This window comes from Talpa europaea (genome assembly GCF_964194135.1).
Source record: "Talpa europaea genome assembly, chromosome: X".
NCBI lineage: Eukaryota > Metazoa > Chordata > Mammalia > Eulipotyphla > Talpidae > Talpa > Talpa europaea.
This window is the reverse complement of record NC_140081.1, coordinates 93,580,155-93,604,923: the sequence shown is the minus strand read 5'-3', so window position 1 is coordinate 93,604,923 and position 24,769 is coordinate 93,580,155. Positions and strand designations below refer to the sequence as shown.

Below are 24,769 nucleotides of genomic sequence, written 5' to 3'. Positions count from 1 at the left end.
AGCTCTGGGAAGCATAACCTACCGCCAGGCCTGAGAAGTAGACATCCCTTCGGATGTGTCGCATGGACTGAGAACAGGACCCATCAGTTACACGACACTGAAGCCGTCTTCAAAGCCAACACGTGCAAGAGAGCGCTAACGTCAGTTCATGGATTTTATCTGTCATCGATCATTTGCCTTCTCTCAATAACTCATTTTAAGGGCTGGGCTGGATCTGAGTTAATTCTCGAATTCTATTTACTAGCAGAGAACAGCGGTGATAAACTGTAAAGAGTATATGAAGTTTTTATCTCAGTCCCAGATTTGAAGCTGCCCACCTGCTTCCAGACGCAGAGTTTGAGGTGTGAGTGGTAAGTCAGGGGTCCTCAAGGGCTGGTGTCTGGAGGGAGGAGGCCACGGGTGCCCGGATTCCCAGGGAGGGAGGAGGGCTGGGCGGAGGTGCGGGCCGCCAGAGACACCGGACTTGCCCATCAGCGTGTCTGTGTCATTCCTCGAGTGCACTTACCACCGCGCCCCGCGGACTGCAGAGCATCGATTGTTCGAGAGTTCTCAACTGTAAGAAACGACTGTGCTGGAATCGACTCCTCTGCCTTTTCGAACATTTTGCTGCCCCATCTACTGAGCAAGATGTGGGCCCTGTGCTGTGACAACACCAACATGGCCTCGTGGCGGGCAGAGCCATTAGAGGCGGCTTCTTGGAGAAACTAGCATGAAGCTGTGACCTGAGGTGCGAACAGATGTTGGCCAGGGGAGGGGCTCTGGGCTGGAAACGGGCAAAATTCCCAAATCAGCTTGATCTATATCACAGCTTCCCCCACTATCGCTCCTCTTCTGAAACCAGAGGATATCCAGAATGTTCTCTCTGGAGAAAGGGCTGCTTTCTGGAGTCACACTGACTCTGCCCTACAGTGGAGACAGCAGGGAGGTGGGAAGGATGGCAAAACCATCTTCATATTTCAGTTCCTGACTTACTGAATCCAGGAAAGATGTTCCTTTCCTGACGCCCTAAAGCGGCCTGTTGAAAATTACAAACCCAGTGTACGCTCCCAGACGTCCCAGCAGTTCACTTGCAAGAGTGGCGGCAGGGGGAGGAGGTGCCCCATTTATAAAGCGATATGTTGCAGGTCAGTGTCAGCAGAAGAAAGCACTAAGAAAAATCTATTCCCACATATCAGATCAGAAGGGCCTATGGGGATCATCTACACCCAAGTTCTTAAAGTGGGGGAGTCCTGGGAGCAGCAGCATTCTCCAACCCCTGTACCTGTTGCATCAGAACTGTTGCTTTGGGGAAAACTGGCTCCCCCCAGGTTCTAGAAGGGCGGCCCAGCTCAGTATGGTGGTTATGGCATTCAGGCAATGATGCCCTGGGGGTTTCTGAGAAAAGCTGGTCATTGTTCTTCTGCAGAACTTCTAGAAGCCACTGTCTTTCCTGCTCCGTGGATGTGGGCAGGAGGAAGTGTGGAGGCCCTGGAATTGCTGGTCACTATCATATGCCCACAAGGGGGGGCCAGTCTGAGAGTGAAGCCAGTGAGACTACAGAAGGCAGACTCCATAGCCTGGAGGAAACAGTATTTTGGGTGATGCTGCTGAGCTGTTAATTCAAGCCACCCCTGGAATCTACTCAAGCTCTGGGCTTCCAGTGGCAGCTCTCAGCAGGTCCCCTGCGCTTAAGGCAGCATTAGGGGGGCTTTCCGTTCTTGTGACCCCGTGTATCCTCCCTGAGGAAGAGGTGGCTGCAGCACCTCCAGCCTCACAACACCTGGGGGCCCTGTTCAGCCTTGACTCACGTTCCTTTGGCCAGAGGCCAGTTCGTTTAAAGAGGAATCTAACCCCGACTTGTCTGTGCGTCATGCCCCCACAAACACACCCATACGACCAAATCTCGGTCTGGGGCTCCCCATCCGAGCTCAGGTGCAGTGCTCAAACTCTTAAATACTCGTTTGCATTAGTCTAATGCACATTTTAGAAGCCAGGGCCTAGCTTAACAACATTAAGAATTTCTGGATTGTGGCCAATTGCGATGCAAATTCTACTGTGTACTTTGTGGCCTTCTGTGAGGAAAATAATGGACTATCCAAACTGGAATTCATCTATAGAAAATAGGCAGTGCTAAGCTCCTGAAAGCAATTATTGGCATCAAGCTCCTGAATTTTTAAATCCCTTCAGAATTCCAAGAACATACCAGAAAGTCAAGATTTGATTTCAGGAGAAGTAACTGTAAACAAAAAAAATTAAGAGCCTGTAAGAGGCGTTGCTGGGTAGGATGCCGATGGCTCTAGAAACAATAGATGAAGGTTTTGATCTAATATTGGACGAGAGACTGAGGGTGAAATCGACGGGAGGCCAGTGCAGGGCTGCAGGGAAACGAGTAGCCTTCAGGAGCCTCGGAGTCTGCCTGGACCCTGAGCTCAGGCAGGGCCTGGGGGGACAGGGACAAAGTAGTATTGTTGGGAACAACAGAAGGGACCTCCCAAGTACATCTGGAGTGTTTGGTGTGTCTGATAGAACCTGTCCTTCCTGAGGGCCTCGGGGCGATGCCGCCAGGAGAGGGTCAAGGAGGGCCCCCCCCCACCCCGGCGGCCGCAGCAGGGGGGACCCCGTCACACCTCCGCGGGGCTCTGAAGCCTTGCGGGGGCTTATTGAACTAGATCTCTGACCAACCTCAAGATTGTGTCATTTGTTTAAAAAACAGGGCCTGCAAGTGCATTCGGAACGCTAAACCTGCGACAGATCACAGGCCGATTTCCTGCTGGCCGCAGGGACTTGGAGTTTTGAGCCCCTGAGGCAGCATCATCATTCGCAAAGCTGAGTAACATCATTTTCTCTGGGATGAGTCCTCGTTAGGATCCTGCCTTTCCGGGTGACCACAGAGCCAGGTGGGACAGAGCCCGGGGATTCCCAAGCCTTGTGACTCAGAGGGGAGAGCTGCGGGTGGCATGGACCTCCAGCCTCAGGGGAGCACCCCATTCCTCAGGTTGAAGGGTGGACCCGGGGGGCCCTGTCCAGCCTTGGCTGCTTCTTTGTCTAGAGACCGCTAACGTGGCCAAGGTCGTGGCCAGAGGCATGGGTGAGGGGTGAGCCATCTGGACCCTCCTGCTGACTTGTGCTCTTGGTGGGTGGAACTAACACGACTTAACGACTGACACACAACCCGGCAGACAGAGCCGCAGTTGTCACCGCCGACGAAAGTGAAGAAAATGCAATCAAACCCCAAACTTTTTAACTCCCTAGGACAAAGTGGAAACCCTTTCTTTGGGCAGCACAGTGCCCTGTAAGGGTGAGCAGGATTAACCCTCTGCCGCCCCTTCAAGTTCACCAGGTGCCAAGCCGGGGCACCCACGGTGGGACTCGTCGGTCCCCAAGGCTACGGGTCCCTGGCTCCCCTGGAGGGGGTCACATCTCTGATGCATGCTGCCAGAGCTGCTGCGGGTATCAGGCTCAAGCGCAACCGTCGGAGACAGTGCTCTCTTGCTAACTGTTCTCTCAGCTCATCTGGGCGCCGAGCACCTGACCTCTGTGGCATCCAGAAGTCATTAACTCAGCAGTCGAAACCCTAGCCTGGTGGTCTCTCCTATGGAGGCATCTGTTTTGGGGGGCTTCAGGGTGTTGCCCTCATTGGCCGATGGCTCATCATCACTCCAGGGGTGATGGGGTGATGCATCATCTCGCTCTTTCTTCAACTTCTGGGGTGGGGGGCGGGACGGCTGTGGTTTCACAGCTTAGCACTCGCCAAGCTTCTCATTTCCAATTTCCGCTTTTTGAAAAAGGAACAGAGCTTTGAGGCAGAAGATCATTGATGGTTCTCAGAAACCAGAAAAGAAAGTGAAAAAACGAATCTGATTCTTGGTAACATTAGCATCAAGCCTGAGTCTGCATTTCTCAAATTCCACAAGCCGTGGAGTTTCATTTCCTGGCTCTTCCGGGGCTAAAACGAAACTTGGTCACCGGGGGACAGAGCACGGCCCGCATGTTCAAAATGTCCTGCTATGTTGTGTCTAATTACACTGACTCCCCAACAGCTTAAAAACTTCCCTAAACCAAACAGCTCTTTGCAGCACAAATAGAAAGAAATCGCGCTAACTGCCCAGGCCAGGCACGGGCTCAGGAAAACACTCCCGAGTCGGTCCAAGAGACGCGTGCGGGGCTGGCCTGGCGCTGACTCCATGCCTGGTCCCATCCTGCCCAGGAGCCCCGGAGCCTCCCCAGGCTCCGCCCTTGCTTTCAGCATAATTAACCTTTGACATGAACTCTGATGCTTCTGGCCAGAATTAGGAAAAGACAAACGGAAAACAGCTTCTTTTAGTACCCAGACAGCTAGCTGTGCAGCTCGGCCCCCAAACGAGCCAAGAATTGAGAAGCCAGTGAAAGGACTTGCAAGTCCAAGGTCACAGGCCCTTCCCAGGCAGTGCATGAGGCCTCTTCTTTCACGGGGGAGGGGGTGTCAGGTATTCGGCAAGATAATAGGTACTTGGGGTCTCCCTGGTGGTTAAGGGGTTAAGAAACAACACTATGAAGCTATCTGCATCCACCGCAGCACAGAGTTCCATCCCCAACCAGGGAGCAGCCCACATGGCACAGCAGACCTCTCCCGTCTCGCCCGCTGCTCCCCTCAGCAGTGAGTTTCAGTCAGTCTGCCTGTTCTGTTCCCCGCTCTGTCTCTGGTGAATCCTCTCACTCCCTGCACCTCTGGCCTGCACCCCAGTTCTTGTATGCATGAATTTAAAAAAGATAATCGGTACTTGGTGTCTGTGCTCAAGGCTGGGAGGCTCGATGGCAGCCTGGCTTTCTCCAGGGCCAAGTGGCGCCCACAGGGCACCAGAGGGATTTTCTGGGGCTGCAGTGCTGCTTTTGATGGCAGGTCACAGAGGCAGATAAAGGCTGCACTGCAGTGCTGAGGGAGACGCAGCAATGAGTTTCTACCCTGCTGAGCAGGGCAGGGAGGAGCGGTGGGGAGGAGGCCAGGAGAGGGGAGCAGGCCACTGGAGCAGCGGCGTGGGTGCCCTGTGGGCTGCAGCGCCTGCCGGGCCCGGCTCAAGGAAGGCTCCCAAACCCGTGCGGATGAGAACAGCCCTCGCCCCCTCCATGCCAACCTGGAGCAGAGCCAGCGTTCCGCGCGGCGCTGGCACCGGGCTGGCGGGCAACACGTCCTCCCTGCCCCTCCCATTCGTGCTCTCACAGCCCTTCTGGGCGGATCTGGGAGCTGCAGGTGTTCCTCAGCCTGTTGCAAGCAGCAGGGGTCGGGCAGGCAGCAGGCACAACTGAGCTCTCCTCCTGCCCGCCCTCCTCCCTGCCCACCTCACCTTGACTCAGCCTCCACACAGGCCCCAGAGGGCACCCAGCCCTGCCGCTGTCTACGCAGTCAGCACTGTTCTCTCCTCCGCAGCCAGGGGTGCTCAAGGTGCCACGCCCTGGCTCAGCTGCTCTGCTTCTGGGGTCCTCGCCTTGTGTCTGCCTCCGGCCTCTCAGCCACCTGGCAAAGTCTTCCCCGACACCCAGCTTAGAGGGCACTTCCTTGCCCCCTCCTCTCCAAGTCACCACCCACACCGGGGAGCTGGGGGTGAAGCAACCTGTCCCCTTTCCACTGGGTTACTGGTATCCCGGGTTTCAGGAACTTTCTTGAAATCCTGCAGCTAATATCAGTGGAGTGGGCTGCTGTGTGCCAGCCCCGGGCCAGGCACTTGCATGTGATCTCGTTTGTCCCCTCAGCCATGCCCTGTGACAGGTGCCTGCTGTAGCCATTGTAAAGATGTAGCCAAGGTAAACAGCTGGCCAGAGTCAGGTGCCCTCTGCCTTGTGCCATCTCCACTTGCTGGGTATTAGGGACACTGCACTTTGGGAACTCGGTTTGCCAGGGACAAGACATGAGAGAGCAAGGAGGCTGCGGCGCCGCTGTCCCTGCGTTGGCCGCACGTTCTCCAGCCCCTGAGATGTGCAGCTCAAAGCTGCATGCAGAAGCAGAGCAAAGCCCAGAGGGGCTGACTCCAGCCTCTAGCAAGGTGGAGTTTACTCCTCTTTGCCCTCTCAGAGTCTGTCAAAACAATATCATGCGCCCGCCCCTGGGATCAGGTTTCAGGCGTTTCTGTTCTTACTCCAACTGGCCGCCCCTCAATGCTTTGATGTGGCTCAGTGCACGTGGCGGAGGGCACCCCCCCCTGCCTCTTGCTGTCCCTGCTCTTGCAGGCGACACTCCTAGCAACTTAGTGTCTCTCAGTGAACGTGTGCCCCGTTTCCAGAGGCTGATGGTGCCACTGAGCCTAACCTTCATCGAGCACCACCCTAGGGTGTCTCCACTAGTCCTGCGTGGAACGGGTATGAAATCAGGAAAACAAAGTCCCTTTAGCCACACCTCGATGAACCCCAGCCCTGGAGGCGGGGGGTGGGATCCAGCCAGATGTTCAGGTTCACCTCCCTTGGCTGTGATTTCAGCACCCAAAGCTCTGGAGGCCTATTTCATTCTGGTAAACTTGCTGCCAAAACTGGGGTGGGGGGCAAATTTGACCTGGATTTAGCGAAACAGTCATATTTCTTGGCAAAAATAATAAAATGCTGCCCTGGACGCCACGCAAGAGCATGCGTGGTCTATTGCCTCCCTCGGGCCCCGAGCCGTCTGAGCTGGACCCAAGAGCTCGAGCCTGCACTCGCCCAGGCTGCGAAGTGGGCGGGCCCCACGGGGCTGTGGGCAATTTCAAGGTGCCAGTTGCTTTGTCACCCAGTGTCCTGAGAGATGGCACTTTTCCCTTGTCTGGGTGCAGCTGGGGCTCGAGAGGGGGTTACACTGCTCCCGGCACAAGGCCCATCAGTGCCTGTCCCAGGCTTGAACCCCAGGGCCTGTGCTGAAAGTGGCCTGCGGAGCTGCTGCCCTGAAGCCTGAGGCCATTTACCTTTCACCTTCAGCCTGAGTGAAAAAGGGTCACTGACACTGAAGCACTCACCGAGCCACTGAGTGACAGCCCCCAACGCAGAACCGCCTGCGTGCAAGCAAGACAGGCCCAGGCCGTTGGGATCGGCGTTTCTGCTTACTTAGGGGTCTGCTCCTTGTTTCACATGGACAAATGACTCCTTTAAAAAGCTGAGATCTGGGCTGAAATGATGCCCAGCCCTGCCTGGCACACACCTCATCCACAGCAAGCGCCACAAGCTAGTCACTGCCAGGTAGTAGGCGACGGTGCTTTCTGAGGTTCTGCTGCAAGCAAGAAGCATAGACTTGCCCGTCGGGGGCTGTGGTCTGTCCAGACCTGGCCTGTGGGCATTGGCTGGGCTGGACGGGAAGGCAGCTCTTGGCAGTGATGGCGCATGGTCTGGGGAGCCCGATCTCTGGCCTCTGCTCCCTTAAGGGGCTTGGCCACTAGGTCTTTCTCCTACACACTTTCTCCAGCCCCACCGAGGTCATGTGTTGGGGTGATTTTCACAGCCTCCACCAGTAGGAATGCTCCCTCAAACCCAGCTGACCTGGCTCGGAGGCCAGCCCACTGAGGACGAAAAAACCCAAAGCCAGCACCAAAATGCCTCAGGAAGTTGAAAGGTGACACGTCTGTAGGCTGAGACTCCTGTCTGCTGGGGCGAGGGCTGAGGTGTTGGTGGTGGCCTGCTCCCAGCCAGGCAAGCTGTGTGTGTGGACACACACCACCACCAGCCTCCAGCAAAATCAAAGCGCAATGCTCCTGCACTGTGATGCCCCACCCCCAGCCCCACCCCCAGCCCCACCCCCAGCCCCAGCCCCACCCCCATGGCTCTAAGTAAGAGGGAGGTGGCGTGGGAGTAGAAGGACTGGAAGGACCCAGAACAGTCAGGGAGGCGCTTCCTGTCAGGGATGGTGCCTTCGCCTTAGGAGCTGGGAGAGTCGCATGGGGAGAGTCGCATGGAGAGAGCAGGTGGGGAGGAAAGGCCAGCCATCTGGGGCAGTGGGGGGAAGGCCCAGGACACAGAATGGGCCAAGAAGTGAGTCCTTCCTGGTTCTAGAAATGGGATGCCTTGCAAGGCCTGGTGGATGCTGAGTCCAAGTAGTAGATGGGGCCAGGTTATGGGCTCCTAGAAACTTCTGAGTGAATGTGACACGTGCTCAGGACTCTGCTACAGCAACACATCACTTGGAATAATGGATGGCCCGTTGGGGAAACGGACTGAAGCGTTAACAGTATGATTCACACCTAGAATGCAGAGGACCTGAACCTGGGTGGGGGCAGCAGCAGTGGGGAGGCAGGCATCGGACATGGTGCCTTCTGTTCTCCACACCTTCCTGCTGGCATCTTAAGACCAGAATGCAGCAAAAGTGATGGCTGTTTGGGTTCTAAAGACTGTGGTTTTTGATTAGCTGGCACATTCTCTCTGTTCACTCAGATGAAACCAGCTGTCACGTCGTGAAATGCTCTATGAGGAGGCTGCATGGCAAGGCATCGAGGGAGGCCCCAGCCAACGGCTCATGAGGAACGAGGCCTCTGTCCAGCCAGCTGCAAGGATCTGCTTCCTGCCAACAACCATGGGGGTGGCCAGGGAGCAGAGCCCTCCAGCTGGGCCTTAAGATCTGAGACTCGGGGCCAGAAGACCCAACTGAGGCACGTCAGGACGCCCGACCCATGGAAAGCACGCGGCAACGTGTGTGCAGCTCTAAGAGCACCTGGGCACGCGGCAGTGAATGACCGACACGGGCGGGGTGGGGGGTGCGGTGGAACTGCAGGTGAGGAGGGAGAAGAAGCCTTGCGAATTCTGAGAAGAGCACAGGCTTCAGCGCCTGCTCCGACCCTTGCTAACTGTGTGACTCTGGGCAAGTCCTTGCTTGATGCCGTAAGTACTTAGAAACTGCGACTTCAAGTGCAAGGAGGTAGAGCAAAAGCGGGCCCTCAGACAGGATAACATCTTTTCCTTCAGTGTTGGCTGGGACTGATTTTTCTTACCAACATCATAACAAACTGACATTGAACGATACGTCGCGCCACCTGCTGACCTCTCCTTTTCATCTAGGCCCTGCCCCTGCACCCAGCGTGGCGATGACTAGCACACCAAGCCTGCTCAGGAAAACTGCGGTGGCATTTCTAGAAGGCCCAGTGTGCATCCTTATGCCAGCGAGGGCAAAATTCAAATGCTCCTGCGAAATTTCCTTCCACCCTAAAGCCATGGCATCACTAGTCCTGTGTGAGGGGGGTGTGCCAGGCGGCCCAGGGGCCCTGGTGCGCTGCCAGGCCTCATCTCCCCGCTTCCCTCCCCTGGCTGTCTCTGCAGCTGCAGCACGCCTCCCAGGGAGGTGAAGTGACCTGACCAAAAGCTGAGACTGTCACCTTGGATCGTGACTACCGTGCTCTGACCACAACGAATTAGCTGCTTTCAATCCACTTTTCCAGACTCGAGCCCGGTCTCCAAAAACAGTCAAGCACCACTAGCACCGTCCTTATTTCCAAAACAGCAGCGCGCAACAGAGCGAGATCTCTTACCTGTCTGGGCAGAGAGGGCATGGGCTCCGAGGCCAGCGAGCGCTGGCAGCGCGGCGGCGGCTGCATCATCTGCTGCAGGAGGTACGGGGCGTGGTCGGGCTGCGGCTGCAGCTTCAGGGTGGCCGTGGCGGGGGAGGAGGCGCTGGGCACCGAGGCCGAGGCCGGTGCAGGCTGCTGCAGGTAGTGGAGCAGGGACTGCTGGCGAGAGGTAGTGGGCAGCGACGGCATCTTCTGGGGGCCTGGGTCGGCCACAAAGTGTGACAAGGGCTTGGTGTTGCTGAAAGAGAAGGGCTCTGGGGCCCCATGGCCGGGGCTGGCCAGCCCCTGCTGCATGATCATGCTCAGGGTTTTGGAGGAGCTGGCGCTCATGGGCTTGAAGATGGCGTTCGCGGATGGTGGCGGCGGCTGCGGGCCCAGCTGGTTGCCAGCGGGAGCAAGCGAGCGGATGAGCGGGCACTGCGGTGTGAAGGACTGCTGCGGCAAGCTGGGGCTAGACAGCTTCTCGGGGCGGTAGGGCGGGGATGGCCCCGGGGTGCTGGAGGGCAGAGTGGACAGCAGGTGGCCCGGCGGGCTTTTGACGGTGGAGGACACCAGGTTGGCCAGGATGGAGTTCTGGGAGCTGAAAGGTGGTGGCGGCTGCAGCGCCGGGCTGGGGAGCTTCTCGGGGGCGTAGGGCAGGGCAGGCCCCAGTGCGGCGTTGCCACCAGGTGCCATGCTGGAGAGTAAGGCATTGGGCGAGCCCTGGACAGCACTCCCGGGTAGGTTGCTGGACGACAGGCAGGACACCATGAGGTTCTGGGGGCTGAAGGGTGGCGGCGGTGGGTGCGGTGAGGGCACTGGGCGGTAAGGGGGCGAGAGGCCAGGAGGAGGCAGACCAGACCAGCCAGGGGCGGGTCCTGGTGGCTTGGTGGCCGACCCCTGCTTGCTGGCCGCCAACACCTTCAGCTGGTGCGCATGATGCCACTGAGGCACGGGGAGGGGGGGCAGCGCGACGGGGAGCGTGGCCGGTGCTGGGTTCTTGGCCGGCGCCGCCGCATTGCTGGGGGACACCATCTGCTTACCGGCAGCGGAGATGGCGTAGTTGAGCCCTGCGGAGGAGGGTGGGACGGGCAGTGACACGCCAGCCGCCTGACTGCAGCTGGACGTGAACTCCTTGCCGGAACTGAGGCTCTCCAAGTGCGGCATCTGAACCGAAGGCTTGGGGGTTGCGCCCAGCGTGGCCTGGGGGTGATCTAAGACCAGGGGTTCTTCTGGTTTGGTCCCCAGTATCTTCTCCAGATCCAGGTCACTCGGAGAAGGTTCTTGAATTTTGGTCAGCTCCTCCAGCAGCTCCTGAAGCTCCTGGTCTACCGCAGGCAGGCTGCTGCTGGAGGCGCTCTTGTCGTAGTACGGAACGGGGGGCGCTTTCAGGCCCATCTCTGCAGGTGGCGCTCCCGCAAACGGCGAGCCCATCACACTGCCATTCATGGGGTTGTTGTCCAGTAGTAACCCGTGGCCAGCTAGTCCCATGGCCGCAGGGCTAGGGGTCATTGCTAGTGACGCGACCTGCAGCTCCGCGCAGGGCGTGCTGGCCTGGGCGCCTTGGCCCATCGAAAGGGTGACATCTTCAAGGCAAGGCCTCTTGATTTTATTAGGGTAGCCCCCGTCAGCCATGCCTGGAAACTGGAAGTTGTCTCCTTCCTGTCTCCTCTTAACGGTTCCCTGTGGCTGGAGAGAGAGAGAGAGAGGAAGAGAGAGCGAGCTTTTTACAGAGGTATGGCACACTAACACTAATGAACAGGAAACGTGCGAGCTAAAACAAATGTCTCGTTTACAGACTTCAAGTTGTCAAAACGACATGATACAGCCCATTTTTGGAACCCTCACGCTTGTTTCTGTGTTTCATTTAAACTGGCTTCTTGTATTTCTGTAGAGATAACAGAAAGCCCTGCAAGGGCCAGGCTCCGCCTGCCTCTGGGAGGGCTCCAAGAACCATTTTAAGGGGGGCACCACCAGCAGGTGCAGCGTCTCAGAGCAGATTAGAAACGGCTAAGACAGTCTTAGTCCCTACCTGTGTCTCCAGCTACCCTGGGGTTTACAGAAGGAAAAGCGCAACAGAGACGTGAACTCTGAGCTGCCCCCTGTCCTGGTTACACGCAGGGCCTGCAGGGAGCCTTTCGAGGAGGAGTCAGAGGTGGCATGTTCCTCAGGGCTGCTGCCTAAGATACGCTGCTTAAAGGAGAACTCGAGTGAGGATCAGTCACTGCAACATGGTTCCACTTATTTTTACACACACACACGCACACAAAGCTATGCACACAGAGAAACAAGTTGGAAGAAAGTACGCGCAACCATTTGGAGTCAACTCTTGCTTATTTTTAATAAGGATGACTTGTAATCCAAAAACAAACCATATAAAGCTATCTAAATAAGAAATTCCTCTCTGCAGATGCATCCTCAGGTTGTGAGATAGGAAACAACAGGAAAAGGCCCCACTTTGCCATCTGCACCTTGGGGGGAGGGCTGCCCACCAGCTAGAAAAGCATCGGCTTTGGGAACAAAGCAAAGCTGGGGGGAAGGTCGGATTTTCCTCCTCTCACACGGCTTCACATAGTCATCCGTGGCCGCCAAGTTAACGAGCATGGCCTGCAAGAACAGGGGACAGGGGAAAGGAACGCATTGTGTGGTAACGATCACAACAAGGACAGGAAGAGGGGGCGTGGAAGCCACCTCAGTGCCAACAGTCACACAGATACATTTCTCTGACAGCACTTTTGCACGTAGCTTTGGAAGCCTTACTAGGACATCTGAGCCGGTGCCTGCACTGGGCTCATGGGGACCACCTGCTAGTGTGATGGTGCTCAGGACATCTTAAGCCTTGCTGCACCCCAGAAGCTCTTAGAAACATCCAGAGCGCCAGGCTCTAATGGCTCAGGTTCCTCCTCCAGAGAGGAGAAACATCCTTGCTGGCTGATGTGGGGGAGCCACGTGGCTCAGGGCCCCATTCCCAGGCAGGCACATCTAGGTCCTGGCCTTGCCACGTGGGCCCTACGAGGCCCCATTTTTTTCATCTGTCCACAGAGCAGTTTTAGTTCTTGTGTCACAGAACTGCTTTACGAAGGGAAATGCAGGCCTGCTGGCTCCGCGCTCTCTGCAGGGCTGCACCCATTAAGGACAGGGAAAACCACAGCTGTCATTTTAGATCAAATGCAGCAAACAGCTCGGTACACAGGAATGACTTCCCCACTCAATGTCTTGTTGGGGGTGGCAGGGCTCCTGCCAAGCTTCTAGATCCTTCTGAATAAACCTTCCAGCATCACTCAGGGGCTTCCAGTCCCTGTGGCCTTGGTGACAGCAAGCTCTTGGACCAGCTACCAGCACAGGATCCTGCCCACACACTGTGGGACTTGTTCTTTTTTCTTGTACAATAAGCTACCCATCAACGCTGCCAGGATTTCCACAGAGCTTATCTCAACCTTCTCTTTGGACAGCAAATGAAATGGGGTGTGATTTGCTTGTGGCCACACAGGGGAAAATAAGGACACTAGACCCCAGGTGTCCGAACTCCCAGCCTGAGCCACATGGTCTGGCTTTTGGGGGGCGGTTGGGGGAGGGGAAGTGAGGACTGGGGCCCTGGGGTCTTTCAGAAAGGACTGACTTTATCTCCATCCACCACCTCCTGCCAAGCCCCATTTCATAAGCGGGAGGACAAAGCCACCAATGTGATCCCCGAGACCTTATAAACACTCGTTAAAATGCACTGGAAAGCATGTGATGTCTTCCCCACCCCCTGACGAGAAAACAAAGGCAACCCTTCTGAGAGGGGCCAAGTTCAGCTCTGAAGTCAACATTATTTGTGGTTCTGTCTGAACAATGACATACGGCAATTCCTCCTTTCCTCCGTTTTTAGTCCAGAATGGCAAAAAGGGGCACAGATCTCTTGGAAAAGGTCTAGATTTTAAGAGAACAGTCCAGGCTCATGAAGTGGGATCAGGAGAAAGACCAGCCCGTGTACACAGACAACTCTTCCCAAGGGAGTCTGGCAGCTGCGGAGACCCTGCGTTTGGACACTCGCTGCAACTTGACATGGGTGCCAACCAAAGGCCACCCCGAACAGGCCCAGTTCCTATGGGGGGGATGGGAGGCAAGAGTAAAGGCACCCTGGAGAGACCAGCTCAGGGAGCCTCGCTTTCCCACCACTGGGCACCAGGGATGTGGGTGCTGGGCAGAACTTGTCAGTCAGGTGGAAACCGCTGGGGTTCGTTTGGGCTCCCCCATCGGGCTCCCTGTCGCCCCGTGCTGTGCAGCTCAGCCAGTCTGCTCACTGGTTCTCTTGGCCTCTCCCCAGTACACCCATCAGTGACTTTCTGCCACACTGACACATCCCCCCAGCAGCTTCCCAGAACCTGAGTTTGGCCACCAAGATGGTTCTTGGGCCCTCTGAGACCACAAGGGTCCCCGGTAGACTGGCCTCTGGAGGGGAGGGGGCCCGAGAATTGAGAAGATAATGTCGCCCAGGGCTGGGTTTTCGGGAAGAGAATGAGAGGAGGAGCTGCTTGATGTCTTTGGGCAGATGCCTCTTCAGCAGGTGCTTTGCAGAGGCGAGTCCCCAGCCCTGAGACTGACATTTCGGGAGAACAGACAGGATCTCCAGCATTTCCAGAACGGCAGGACATGAGACTTTGGAGACTCCCACGGGGGTGGGGAGTGGCAGGGAAGCTTGAGTGAGGTTTGCCTTCAAGAGGACTTGGCCTGTCGCAGGAACGAATCTCTGCCAACAAATGGTTTGGAGCAAGACCCTGGAGGAGCCGACAGGGATTTATTGGTGCCCTGACTTGTGCTCAGCCAGCAGAAGCTGCGTGCGCAGCACCAGCGCACAGAGTCACACTGGGAAGGGGACCTCTTGTGCACCTCTTCCCACTGTCAAGTAAATGGGTCCCCACTTTGGTGAACTAATGCTGTGACTTTCTTCCTGGAGTGCGCCTGTGGAGAAGAGCTGAATTCCCTTCTCCCTCTCCCGTGTCCCTGGTGGGAGCGAAGGCCAAGGGAGCTGGATGGGCCAGTAGCATCCTTGTGCCAACGGAGACATTCCTGAAGTAAGTCCAGCCCAGACCACTTGGGGACATAGATCAGACAATCTCTCCAGTCAAGTTAAGGCCTCCCCAAAATATCTCTATGGATCTTCCACAAGGAATTGTTGGAACAAAGAGAGCGCGTGCAGGGACCAGTGAGGTATTAGTAGGGCTGCTGGTGCATCTCCGGGCATGACTCCCGGCAGAGCTCATCTGGGGCAATGAGGAGCCCCACCCAGGAGATGGCAACAACCAAGCCTTGGGGGATCTGAGCTGTGCAAATCACGCCCCACAAGGGGGGGCAGGCTCTCCATCACCTCACCTTTGGCACCTCAGCTGTGAGCACAGCAGCAGTGGCCCTTCCTACAGACAGGCCCCAAGAGGCTGCCATACATGGTCAGGACCAGAGTTAACAGTCTTGCCTTCCTGGGGGGTGCCCCTCCCCACCACCAGGACACCAATGAGAGTAGTTGAAATGGCGGGAAGAGAAAATCAGCTGCTCAGGGCTCAGCGCCTTCTGCCCCTATACCCAGGTGCAGAGCTCTGATTTGTGGGGATAGAAGCTTCTACAATTTGGGGGGGGATCCTCTTTATGAAGGAGAACATAAGCAAGAAGCACCAAGTGAGTAGCAGGCCCTGGAAGGCTTGGAGGCTGAGGCCAGCAGCTCACATGGTGACTTGGCGTCGGCCTGTGTCCCAAGAACAGGCTTCATAAAAAGGCAACGCGCCTGATTCCACAGCAGAAGCATCACTGCCTGAGAAGCCCGAAAGCCTGATAGTGAGGGTGGGAGAAGACCCAGAGACACCCGGAGGTCACATGCTTTCTGAGTGGGCACACAATGGCTGCCCAGCGCCAACTTCTGCTCGAAAATCTGTCTCCAGATGCACCAGCCCTGTGAGCAGGCCTGTGAGCCCACCATCCGCAAGCTGACGCCAGAGAAGCGGCGGCCCAGAGGGGCCCAGTGGAAGGCACAACAGGGTGGTCCTGGGCCCTGACGGGCTCCAGGTCCTCCTCTGCCCCCCGAGCTTTATCAAGGCTGCTTGGCCAATCTAAACGGTGTCTATTTAGGTGCGGGGTGTGACTTCCTAAAGAGCGCACCATCGCAGTGTAATGACATAAGTGTGTGACTTATGGCCTCTTTTTTAAAAAAATTGCAGTCAAATTCGCACTGCAGGAAGGGAATCTTGGGAAGCTCACGATGCTGCACTCAGTGCTGAGTGAGGCCGACCTTGCACAGGCACTGGAAGCTGCTGTGTGGCCGTGTGTGCCCAGCTGGCGCGGACACCACACAAGCAGTACCTCTGTCCACTCTGCAAATGCAGCTTTGTGGCCCTAAAATAGCCTTAAGCGTGGTCGACTTCACTCAGCAGCTCTGCCCTGTGGGGCCGGTCAGCCGGGCTCCTGCGCTGCCTTCCTGAGCCACCGCGGGCAAGGAGAACCATCGTACACCAGTCAGGGTAAAATAGTGCGCATCTGCCACTGAGAGAAGGGTCAGCTAATCCCGCTGTGAGGGGAGAGATTGCTCACCCAAACTTAAGCCTTCCCTCAGCTGTGCGTCCGAGACCACTAGTCTTTCCTGTAGTGAGTCCTGGTTCAACTCTGCCTCAGAGCGCACCGCAACAGCAGAGGGCTACATGTGCGGAAGAGAGAGTCTAAAATATCACTTCTTTCGCTCCATGTGGAAAGCGTCTGCGATTCCATCATGGACTGTGTCACAGGACCTGGAAAACTCCCGGCCTGCGCGTGCGCGTGCGCGTGCGCGTGCGGTGGAAAGCGACGACGGCAGTGGCAGAGGAGGTGGTGACATGACAGAGGTGGAAGTGGCAGGCGGTGGCGGCGGTGCTGGTAGAGATGGGGTAGTGGTGAGGGTGGGAGCGGAGAGGTGCGTGAGGTACAGATTGCGGGAGCGGCGGTGCTGGTGGTGGAGACAGACGAGGTGGAGCTGGGGTGAAGGTGGTGGTAGTGGAGGAAGAAGCGGAGGTGAAAGGCGCCGTGGAGCTAGTGAGCAGGGTGAGGTGGCGCTGGTGTTGACGGGGAGGTGCTGATGGAGGTGGCCATGCTGATGGCCCTGGTGGAGGCGGATGTGGGGGAGCTGCCATGTGGGATAGCGAAGGAGGGAGGGGTGATGGGGAGCGTGTGCCGTGACAATTGGGGGCTCTGCCTGGGGTGCTGCCTTCTGCTGGGACGTCTCTGAGAGCAGCTCCGCAGGCCGGACCGGAGGAAGAAGGCCCTCTCTCAACATGGTATCAAAAGAATCCTCAGCACTGGCTTCTCACAGTCATTCATAATTATCTTTTTCTCACCTGTAAAATTAAAGTTGAATTCCTGGTGAAAACACAGGAGACTTTTGTTTGCTAAAATGCTGCCAATGAAGTAATTTTATGTCAGATTTAACTACAGGAAAGGGCAAGGCATTGCTAAGTTCCTTAGCTGTCATGTAGTTAAAAAAAAGAATGGACAGCGCCGAGCTACTGTGCACTCAGCTCTTTGAAGCCATATATTCAGAAAGCAGATGCGGGGTGTTGGTGTTTGGGGGCTGGCTTCCTGGAGGTATTTTATATCAGCAAATTCATTGTTCTAGATGCCAAAGGCTTGGCTTGAAGGAGCAGAGGATGCAGGGAAAGGTTCTGCCTTTCTGACAGTGTCTCAAAGGCTGCACAGGCAGCCTGGATACTGGACAACTTCAGCACCTGAACCTTATTCTAGAAAGAGAGAGCTAGAAAGAGTGGCCCCGGATGCTGACCACATCCAGAGGGGGGGCTCGAACTATACAAAGCTGGATTTCCAGGGGCCCAGAGCAGAACCCCATCCCCAGTGGGAGCACACATGGGGACAGGGTGAACCAGCCACTGAAGGAGTTGGAATTCTGGTGGGACAGACAAGAGCCAGCACGGAGCATAAGCAGCACGCCTCGAGAACTGAAGCAGCAAGCGGTGATATCAGAGTGGCCAGGAGGATGACCTGGGGGAGAGCTCTTGGCATATTCCAGGGGTGGGCTGGTCGGGGGGGGGTGGGAAGTAGCAGGAGCCCCAGTGGGTCTTTTCTGCCAGGAAAAGAGGTTGGGTTGGAAGCAGCTACAGTGGGAAGCCATTCGGTGTCAGTTAAGCACAGGCAGGAGCGAGTGGAACTGCTTCAGAAAGGTCTCTGGCTGCTGGTGGGTGAGGGAGAGATGGATAGTGTGGGAGGGACAAGCAACAGTTATAGTGGCCAGCAGTCTGGAGAAGCTGGGGGCCAGGTCGACCACCTCACCAAAGGAGGAAGCAGGACTTCTGGGAAGGCATGAGGACCTGTGATTTTCTTTCCCCCTCATATGGGGACCCAGGCGACTATGGCCTCAGGAAAAATAAACCAAAACCCAGTGGCCTAGATCAAGGGTCAGAACCATTTTCTATAAAGGTCCCAATCGCAACTATCTTAGGCTCTATCTATGAGCCAGGTGGTCTCTGTTGCAACTTAGCATAGGCAATGTTAACAACTGGCTGTGGCTTTGTGCAAATAAAACTTCATTTGCAGGGTCTGTCAACCGCTGACCTAGAGCAAGAGCTGAGCATCTTGCTCCAGAAAGGAAGTAATTTCCAAATTGCCCTCCTCACACTGCTGGGCGGCGGCGAACTGCCTATGACAGTTGCAGTTCAGAGGCCCGTTTCTGAGCTGCAAAAGGCATGCAGTGGCCCCAAAGCCATGTCTCCCCTTCACTCACGACCTGTGACTACTACCCATCTGTTGGTGGGGGCCCTGGGGCTTCTTTAGCTTCCCCTAAAGGAGCGAAGGCTGCCTGCTCTGGAATGCCCACCTATCTTGCCCTTTCCAGCTTGGCGTGCGGTTGAACAACTCCTATCTCACCCGGCAGATTCAAGTATACTCTCCTCTCAGGCCTTCAAGGGTGTCTTTGAGATCACGATCTCTCCTTCTATCCCTGCACCCCAGTCGGGTTCTCTGGAGGCTGCCAAGTTAGGCCTGCACACTGCTGCCTCCTGACACATCCATCTGAAATGGGGCCTTTGCATCCCCAGATGCAGGGCAGGGCTCTGCTGGCATCTGCAGATTTGAATTACTCACTTGAGCCAAGGTTTCCTGCCAATTATCCTGTTCTCTCCCTATTTCCAACTCAAGGTCAAGAGACCATGGCTTTTTCAGAAATGGGTGAATTCACTAACTGGACCAATGACCTGGGACGTGTCCCCTGCCTTTGTGTTTCAACAATGGGGAATGCCTGGACAATTTCTAAGGAGCCTCTGGCCAATAATGAACAGCAGCAATAAGTGTCCTGGGCATCTGAGAGCAGATCTGGAGGTCTGGGGTACAATGGCACCGAGAGATGGTGGGGTGAGGGCAAGAGAATGGGAGCTAGTGACAGCAGCAGCGCACCTGGGCCCTGGTCTGCCTCCCTGCCCCAGACCCTATGGTCAAGTCCAGCAGCTTGTGGTCCTTGGGAGGGTGGAGATCTAGTTGGGGGAGGGGGGCTGCAGAGGGGAGGCTTTGATAAGTTGTTGTGTAGGGTCACAGAAATCTCAATCTGTAGCCAAACCTTCCAAGCATACCCCTCCCCCTGCCCCCAGTCAGGAACTCGACCCAAAGGGCAACTTGTGACTCAAATATGAGCAAGCAGAGTCACGCTGAATTCTCCAGGGGTGTTCAGGGAAAGCAAGAAGCCACAGTGGCACAGGCTAGTCGGGAGTCTGGGGAGCCACCAGGCTGTCCCCCTGGTGAACATGCCCCCTGCTGGGGGTGGTGCCTGAGGTTCCAGAGTGTCCACTGTCCTCCCTGGGGCAGCTCAGGCTACAACTGTTCCCCGGGTTTAATGCTGAGTAGGCCGGGGCGGGGGTCAGGCAGAGAGGCCAATGAGGTCAGCTTGGGTTCCTGGAAGTTCAAGGTCAAGCTCCCCAACGCCAGCAGAAGCCGGCTGCAAAATGGAACCCCTTCCCAGCATCCTCCCTTTTGAGCTGACTGAGTCTCAGGTCAATGACTCACAGACCCGGACTCCTGGGACAGAGGCCGCCAGATGCAAAGTCCCGGGGGCATGCCTGCCCCTGCCCTCGCAGAGAAGACCCTCTGCTGCCTGGCGCCCTACTCCGTGGGTGGCTGCACAGGAAAGGGCCCTGCTGCAGGGAGGAGGAGGGAGAGAAGGGAGCGGACAGCTGCGTGCTCCATGGGGAGGATCCCCAAAATAGAAAGGCGCATGAGCATGGTGGGCCTTGACCCAGAATGCTCACAGCTCCGCCATCCATCCGGCTCCCCTGGCGCAGTGCGGCTGCTGAGGGGCCTGAGCTATCCTCAGGGGCCTGGTGTATTTCTACCTGAGCTCCAAGGATGCACATTTCCCATCGTCCTACTGCCAGAAAAAACCCAGAGCCCACACAATTGCTGGCCACTAAACTAAGTGCCAAGAGCAGTAACACCCTGTGTGTTTTTTATTGCACTCGCATCCACAGCTTCTCTGACACCCGGGGAACCTGACGTGGGGGCAGAGGGCAGGTGATGATGCTATTTTACTGGCGGCCGCCCTGGAGCCCAGAGACTCAGGCGAGAGCTCACGGCGGGTGGAGACAGCTGCCTCGCCCGGGGCTGCACGATACAACATCGTGGTGATATGGGGATGCAGGATCCTGTACACCGAGCGAGGAGAGACGTGGGCCTTGCGTAGCTCCGCACTCCTCCCTGGGCATCTCTCTGCAGTCACGACAACTGGCTTGAGCTTTCCCGGCCATCGAGAGGGAGAACGGCTGGGAGCGGGGAGAGAATCGGGGCAGGTCGACTCACTGGGGCCTCGGGAGCCAGCCGCTATCGTCACTGAGTGCCGGGACACAGACAGGCAAGGCACACAGCGCCCCTTCCTTCTCCAACCACTCCTCTAATGCCTGAAGCACCCCGTTTCATCTGGCACTGCCTGAAGAAAGAAAAAGGTGTCTGCTCAGAGCTCGGACATCTTTGCAACTTGCAGGAGGCTGAGATGCGGGCAGACAGCACGGAGACTCCTGCGCTAGTGACCATGGAACTGCCAACCCGCTGACCCAGGGGTTGTGGGGGTGGGAGGGTGGGGGGAGGGGATGGAGAGCTTAACTCTAGGAGGGACCAAGCGTCCTGCCTCCCGAGCCCTGTGGTGACTGGTTGGGACAGCAGGTTGCTCAGTGATTCTGCCTGTGTGCGTCCTTCAGTCCACAAGTGCCAGGTCCCAGGGCTCCCGCACATGTGCGGCTGATTTCCACAGGAGCAGAGGCTGTCGGGATTGACCAGCCATGAAAATTCAGCAAGAGCTGCCTTGGCTCCTGGCTGGCAGTTGGAGCCGCCCCCCTGCATGTGGGCCCTTCAGAGACCACAGACACCTTCTAAGGAGACGTGGTGTGCACGGTGAAGAGGAGTTATCTGAGGAAGTTGTATTCAACTGAGGCATATTTTTTTGATGCCCTCAACGGGGGCAAATCCTTGTCTTCTAGCCCACCCTGGAGTTTCGGAAAGAGACAGGGAGAGACAGAAGAACATGAAGTGCCACAGAGAAGGGAGAAGGACCGATCAGGTTCAAGGTGTGGCTGTAAAGCCACGAGAGTGAGATTTTGGCCAGGCTTACTTACAAAGGGCTCTGAAGGCCATCTGCAAAGAGAGGCCAAGGCCAGAAATGGCGTGAGCAGTGGCGACTTTTCCAGTGAAGACAGGGGTGGCCTCTTCAAGGTCCTATTCTGAGAAAAACCCTTCCAGTCTACACCCGGTCAAAACCAAAACCAAAGCAGCTACTGACTAGTCTGTCTAAAACACTGTTGGTGGGTGAGAAGGGAGGAGGACCCCGTAGCTCCCAACTTGGGTACCCCCTCTTCTCCCCAAGGATGTAGGGACAAAGTGGGTGAAAAGAGTATGAAAGAAATGGAGCATGGGCTCAGAGGTAGCACCCAGAGCTTTCCCTTCACTGTCTCTGTTGTTGAACATGAAAGAGAAGCAAGACATAAGGGGTACTTGGGGTGGAGGCTAGAGATCACCTCCTGGAAGATGCATGTCTGATTTGGGGGACATGTTGCGGCCAAGTAAGTACTCCATCCTGCCAGGGCACCCGACCACCATCTCTGTGAGGACTGGCCCCCAGTAAACAAGGCTTTGTAAACATTCACATACTCAACTTGATACCACATTCTCCATACAGCGTCGGTGGTAGGCCAGCAGGGTAAAAACAGAAGCAGGATTTCAACAATGTTCCCCGACACCTGTGCATGTATCAGAACCCTAAATTAAAGGGAAAGCTCACTTACTGAAAAGTGGGTTGCCCTTGGAATTGGAGGAGACAGGTCCTCTAGTCATGTGAAATGACATTACCTCAGAGCCCTGAGCTCCCAGCTCTCTGAACAGGAAGGAAGCAGGCCCACGGCTCTATAAGAGCCATTTCCTCTCTGCTCTATTACTCTCAGAGATTAAGCAGGCCACTCCTCTGCGGCCCCAACACACTGAGATAACAGCCATTGTTCACTGCCGCTCCTGCCCACGGAGCTAATCTTGGTAGGCTGGTGATGCTGCGGGCCTTTTCGGGCAACTCAACCAATCAATGGCCGTCCTGGCCCCTTTATCATCCCGGCTCCTGGAACTACCACTGGAACCCTTAACTCTGACTGTCAGGCCGCGGATGGTGTCTGGTTCCCAGGGAAGAACGTAGGAATTTGTCAAATGAGTTTTAAGAAGGACACCAGGGCCAGAGAGTTGAATGGGGATCCCGTTTTTGTGTCCTACTCACTGGCTTCCGGTTCTCAGTGGGACAAGGAAGCGAACGCAATACATCTTGTGCGTGTCATTCCCACATTCCTGTTTCTATTAAGAGAAAAAATAGGCCTCTCTTCCCTCTCGCCCTTCCTCTCTTTCTAGTCGGCAGGAGGGCAGTGCAGAGATCACTGCACTGGGCCCAGAAGGAGCCTGCGCCTGCGTTTCCTGCTCTCCCCAAAACTCACAAGGGGCGAGGCCAGCTCATCTCCTAGATGTTTTCTAGGTCAGATGTGAGTTCCTTAGATGTGGGGTTGGTTCCCTGCCACCACGTCTGCACAGAGAATTTCAACAACACATCGTACGTTCAAGTTTAAGATTAGAAGCATTCAACACCCCCCTCCCCCCATAGCCCATTGTCTGACCGATTCCTGGAGCTTTCTGGGCTCCTGCCGGTTTCCCACCATGGCGAAATGGGGAAGCATGCTCTTGATTACAAGCCGACTTTTCCAGTCATCCATTGTTTGACCTGCAATTTTATTCTTGACTCTCCAAGGCGCTTCCCCAGCGACCTAGACACAGGGCTTAGGGAGACAAAAAGTAGACTGTCTTTCAGACACGAAGATGAGACCATCGACCCCGAGAATTACAGACTCTCACAGCCAGGTCTGGGTGGAGTCAGCCACATTCCTTTTCCTGTCTCTCCCCACCCCCTCCCTGCATCGCCCCGCCCACCCCCAGAGGCCGGAGACATTTCTCCGGGGCAGTGGGCTGTAACTCAAATAACACGGGGTTTCCAGGCCAGGACTGCGGGTCCTCGGGCTGGCCTTGCTTTGTGCGGCGTGCAGCGAGCGACAGCTGGGAGAGGCCTTCGTCCTCTGACGGGCCTCTTACATGGAGGGCACGGAGGCTGGTCCGGTGACGGCTGACAGCCCCCTCGGCAGGACGAGTAAGCTGGATGGGCCGTACTACGAGGGGCAGCCCCAACTCTGGGCCCATAGTTCAAAGCCTGGCACAGTGGAAGGCAGCAACGCAGGTTGGGAGGGCTCGGGAAATGCGGCACACTAGTTTCCAAGGAACGAAGCGGGGGGGGGGCGGGGTGATGCCTCCCAGCATAAGCGGCCCACGGCGGGTAAGCAGCCACGGCGTGGGGGAAGCTGGTTTTTTCATGACATGGACATGAAGTGAGCTCTGAGAAGGCGCTCCCATTTGAAGGGATTTTCCCTCCCATAAACCTCCCTGGCAGGAGAGTCATGCCGTGAACTGTCAGTGCACACACTTGTTTGGAAAAATGGAGATGTATCCATGACGCCCCGTGCCCCAGGGTGCTCTGACTCCTCGGGACCTTGTACGGAAAACAAGTATAAAAGACGCTGCACGGCGGAAGGCAGGAGATGGCTGTGCGGACGGCACAAGGGCTAGTACTGGGGGTTTTCTTTTCGCCTTAGAGAGCCCAGAGATGGCCTTAAAGAAGCTGGTAACCAAGTGCTAATGGGCACAGACAAAAAGGCCCGGACAAATGTCTTCTCTCTTTGTAGCTGAAGCACCAGGAAAAGGGCAACCTCCCAGCACAGAAAACCACTCAGGTTCAGTTAAACATCACAAAAGAAATCACAGTCCCACTCCAACCCAAGCGAAGGCCGCCCACCCCCACCTGGCAGCAGTGATTCCTCTCTTCCCGGCCCCTAGTGGACAGTCAGGACTTTTGTCCCTACACAGTGGGAGTGAAGACACCCCCCCCCCCCCCCCCCCCGCCAACGTGAGCGGATGGGGAGAGCAAAGGAGGCACTCCTCTGGTTCCAGCCGGAGGGCATCACGGCAAGACTAGTGGGGAGCTGCCACTGTCACCACTGCCCAGCAGCCATGACCAGCCCCCCTTCCCCAATAGCAATGAAGGCTGAGTGGGAACGTCCATGAGCATGTGGCAGACAGGAGATGGTCCCCCCTCCTCCCGGTCAGAACATCATCAGAGGAAGTCAGATAAAATGGAAGTTCTAAATAAGATCCACTTTTATAATATCCCAAAATGTCTGTGTTTCAGTAGAAAAGTCACTCCTTATACCCAGAAGCAGGACGATCTCAACGAGGCGCCAACACTGAGACAACACAGGAGTCAGAATCATTTACAAGGATTTTAAAACATGATCGTTAGAATGGTTCAACCGAAATTACACACATTATTGAAACAAACGAAAATAATAAAGTCTCAGCAAAGAAAGAGAATCTAAAGAACCAAACAGAAATTCCAGAACTGAAAAATACAATAACTAAAGTAAATTTAATGAAGGGCATCAAGAGAATGGGATCTACAGAAGGGACGTAGTGAAAATCAGAACAATAAAAATTCCCCCAGCTGGACACAGAAAGAAAAAGAAACTGGCTAAAATGAATAGCATCTCCGGGACATAGGGGATCATAAAAAAAATCTAAGGTTCATGTCACTGGAATCCCAGGAAAGAGAGGAGAGACTAGGACTAAAAAAGCATTCAAAGAAATAACGACTGACAACTTTCCCAATTTGACATTAGACATAAACCTGACAATTCAAGAAATGGAGTGAGCTCCTAAAAGCATAAATAAAACCCACATCAAGAGCCATCATCATCAAACTGCTAAAA

At 55.8% G+C, this 24,769-nt stretch overlaps 1 protein-coding gene across 2 annotated transcripts in view; it reads right to left on the bottom strand.

Annotated features, from left to right (window-relative positions):
* The window catches only part of MAMLD1 (mastermind like domain containing 1), a gene marked incomplete at both ends in the record, with an annotated part of 37,267 nt that extends 14,595 nt beyond the window's left edge, over positions 1-22,672 (bottom strand). The window contains 2 exons of one of the 2 annotated variants that reach the window (XM_084258728.1): positions 9,426-11,166; positions 22,548-22,672. In XM_084258728.1, the coding sequence (XP_084114854.1) occupies positions 9,426-11,166; positions 22,548-22,672 (1,866 nt within the window). The remainder of the gene's footprint in view (positions 1-9,425; positions 11,167-22,547) is intronic. The other variant, XM_084258729.1, reaches the window with a different exon arrangement.
* Between the last annotated feature and the right edge of the window lie 2,097 nt (positions 22,673-24,769).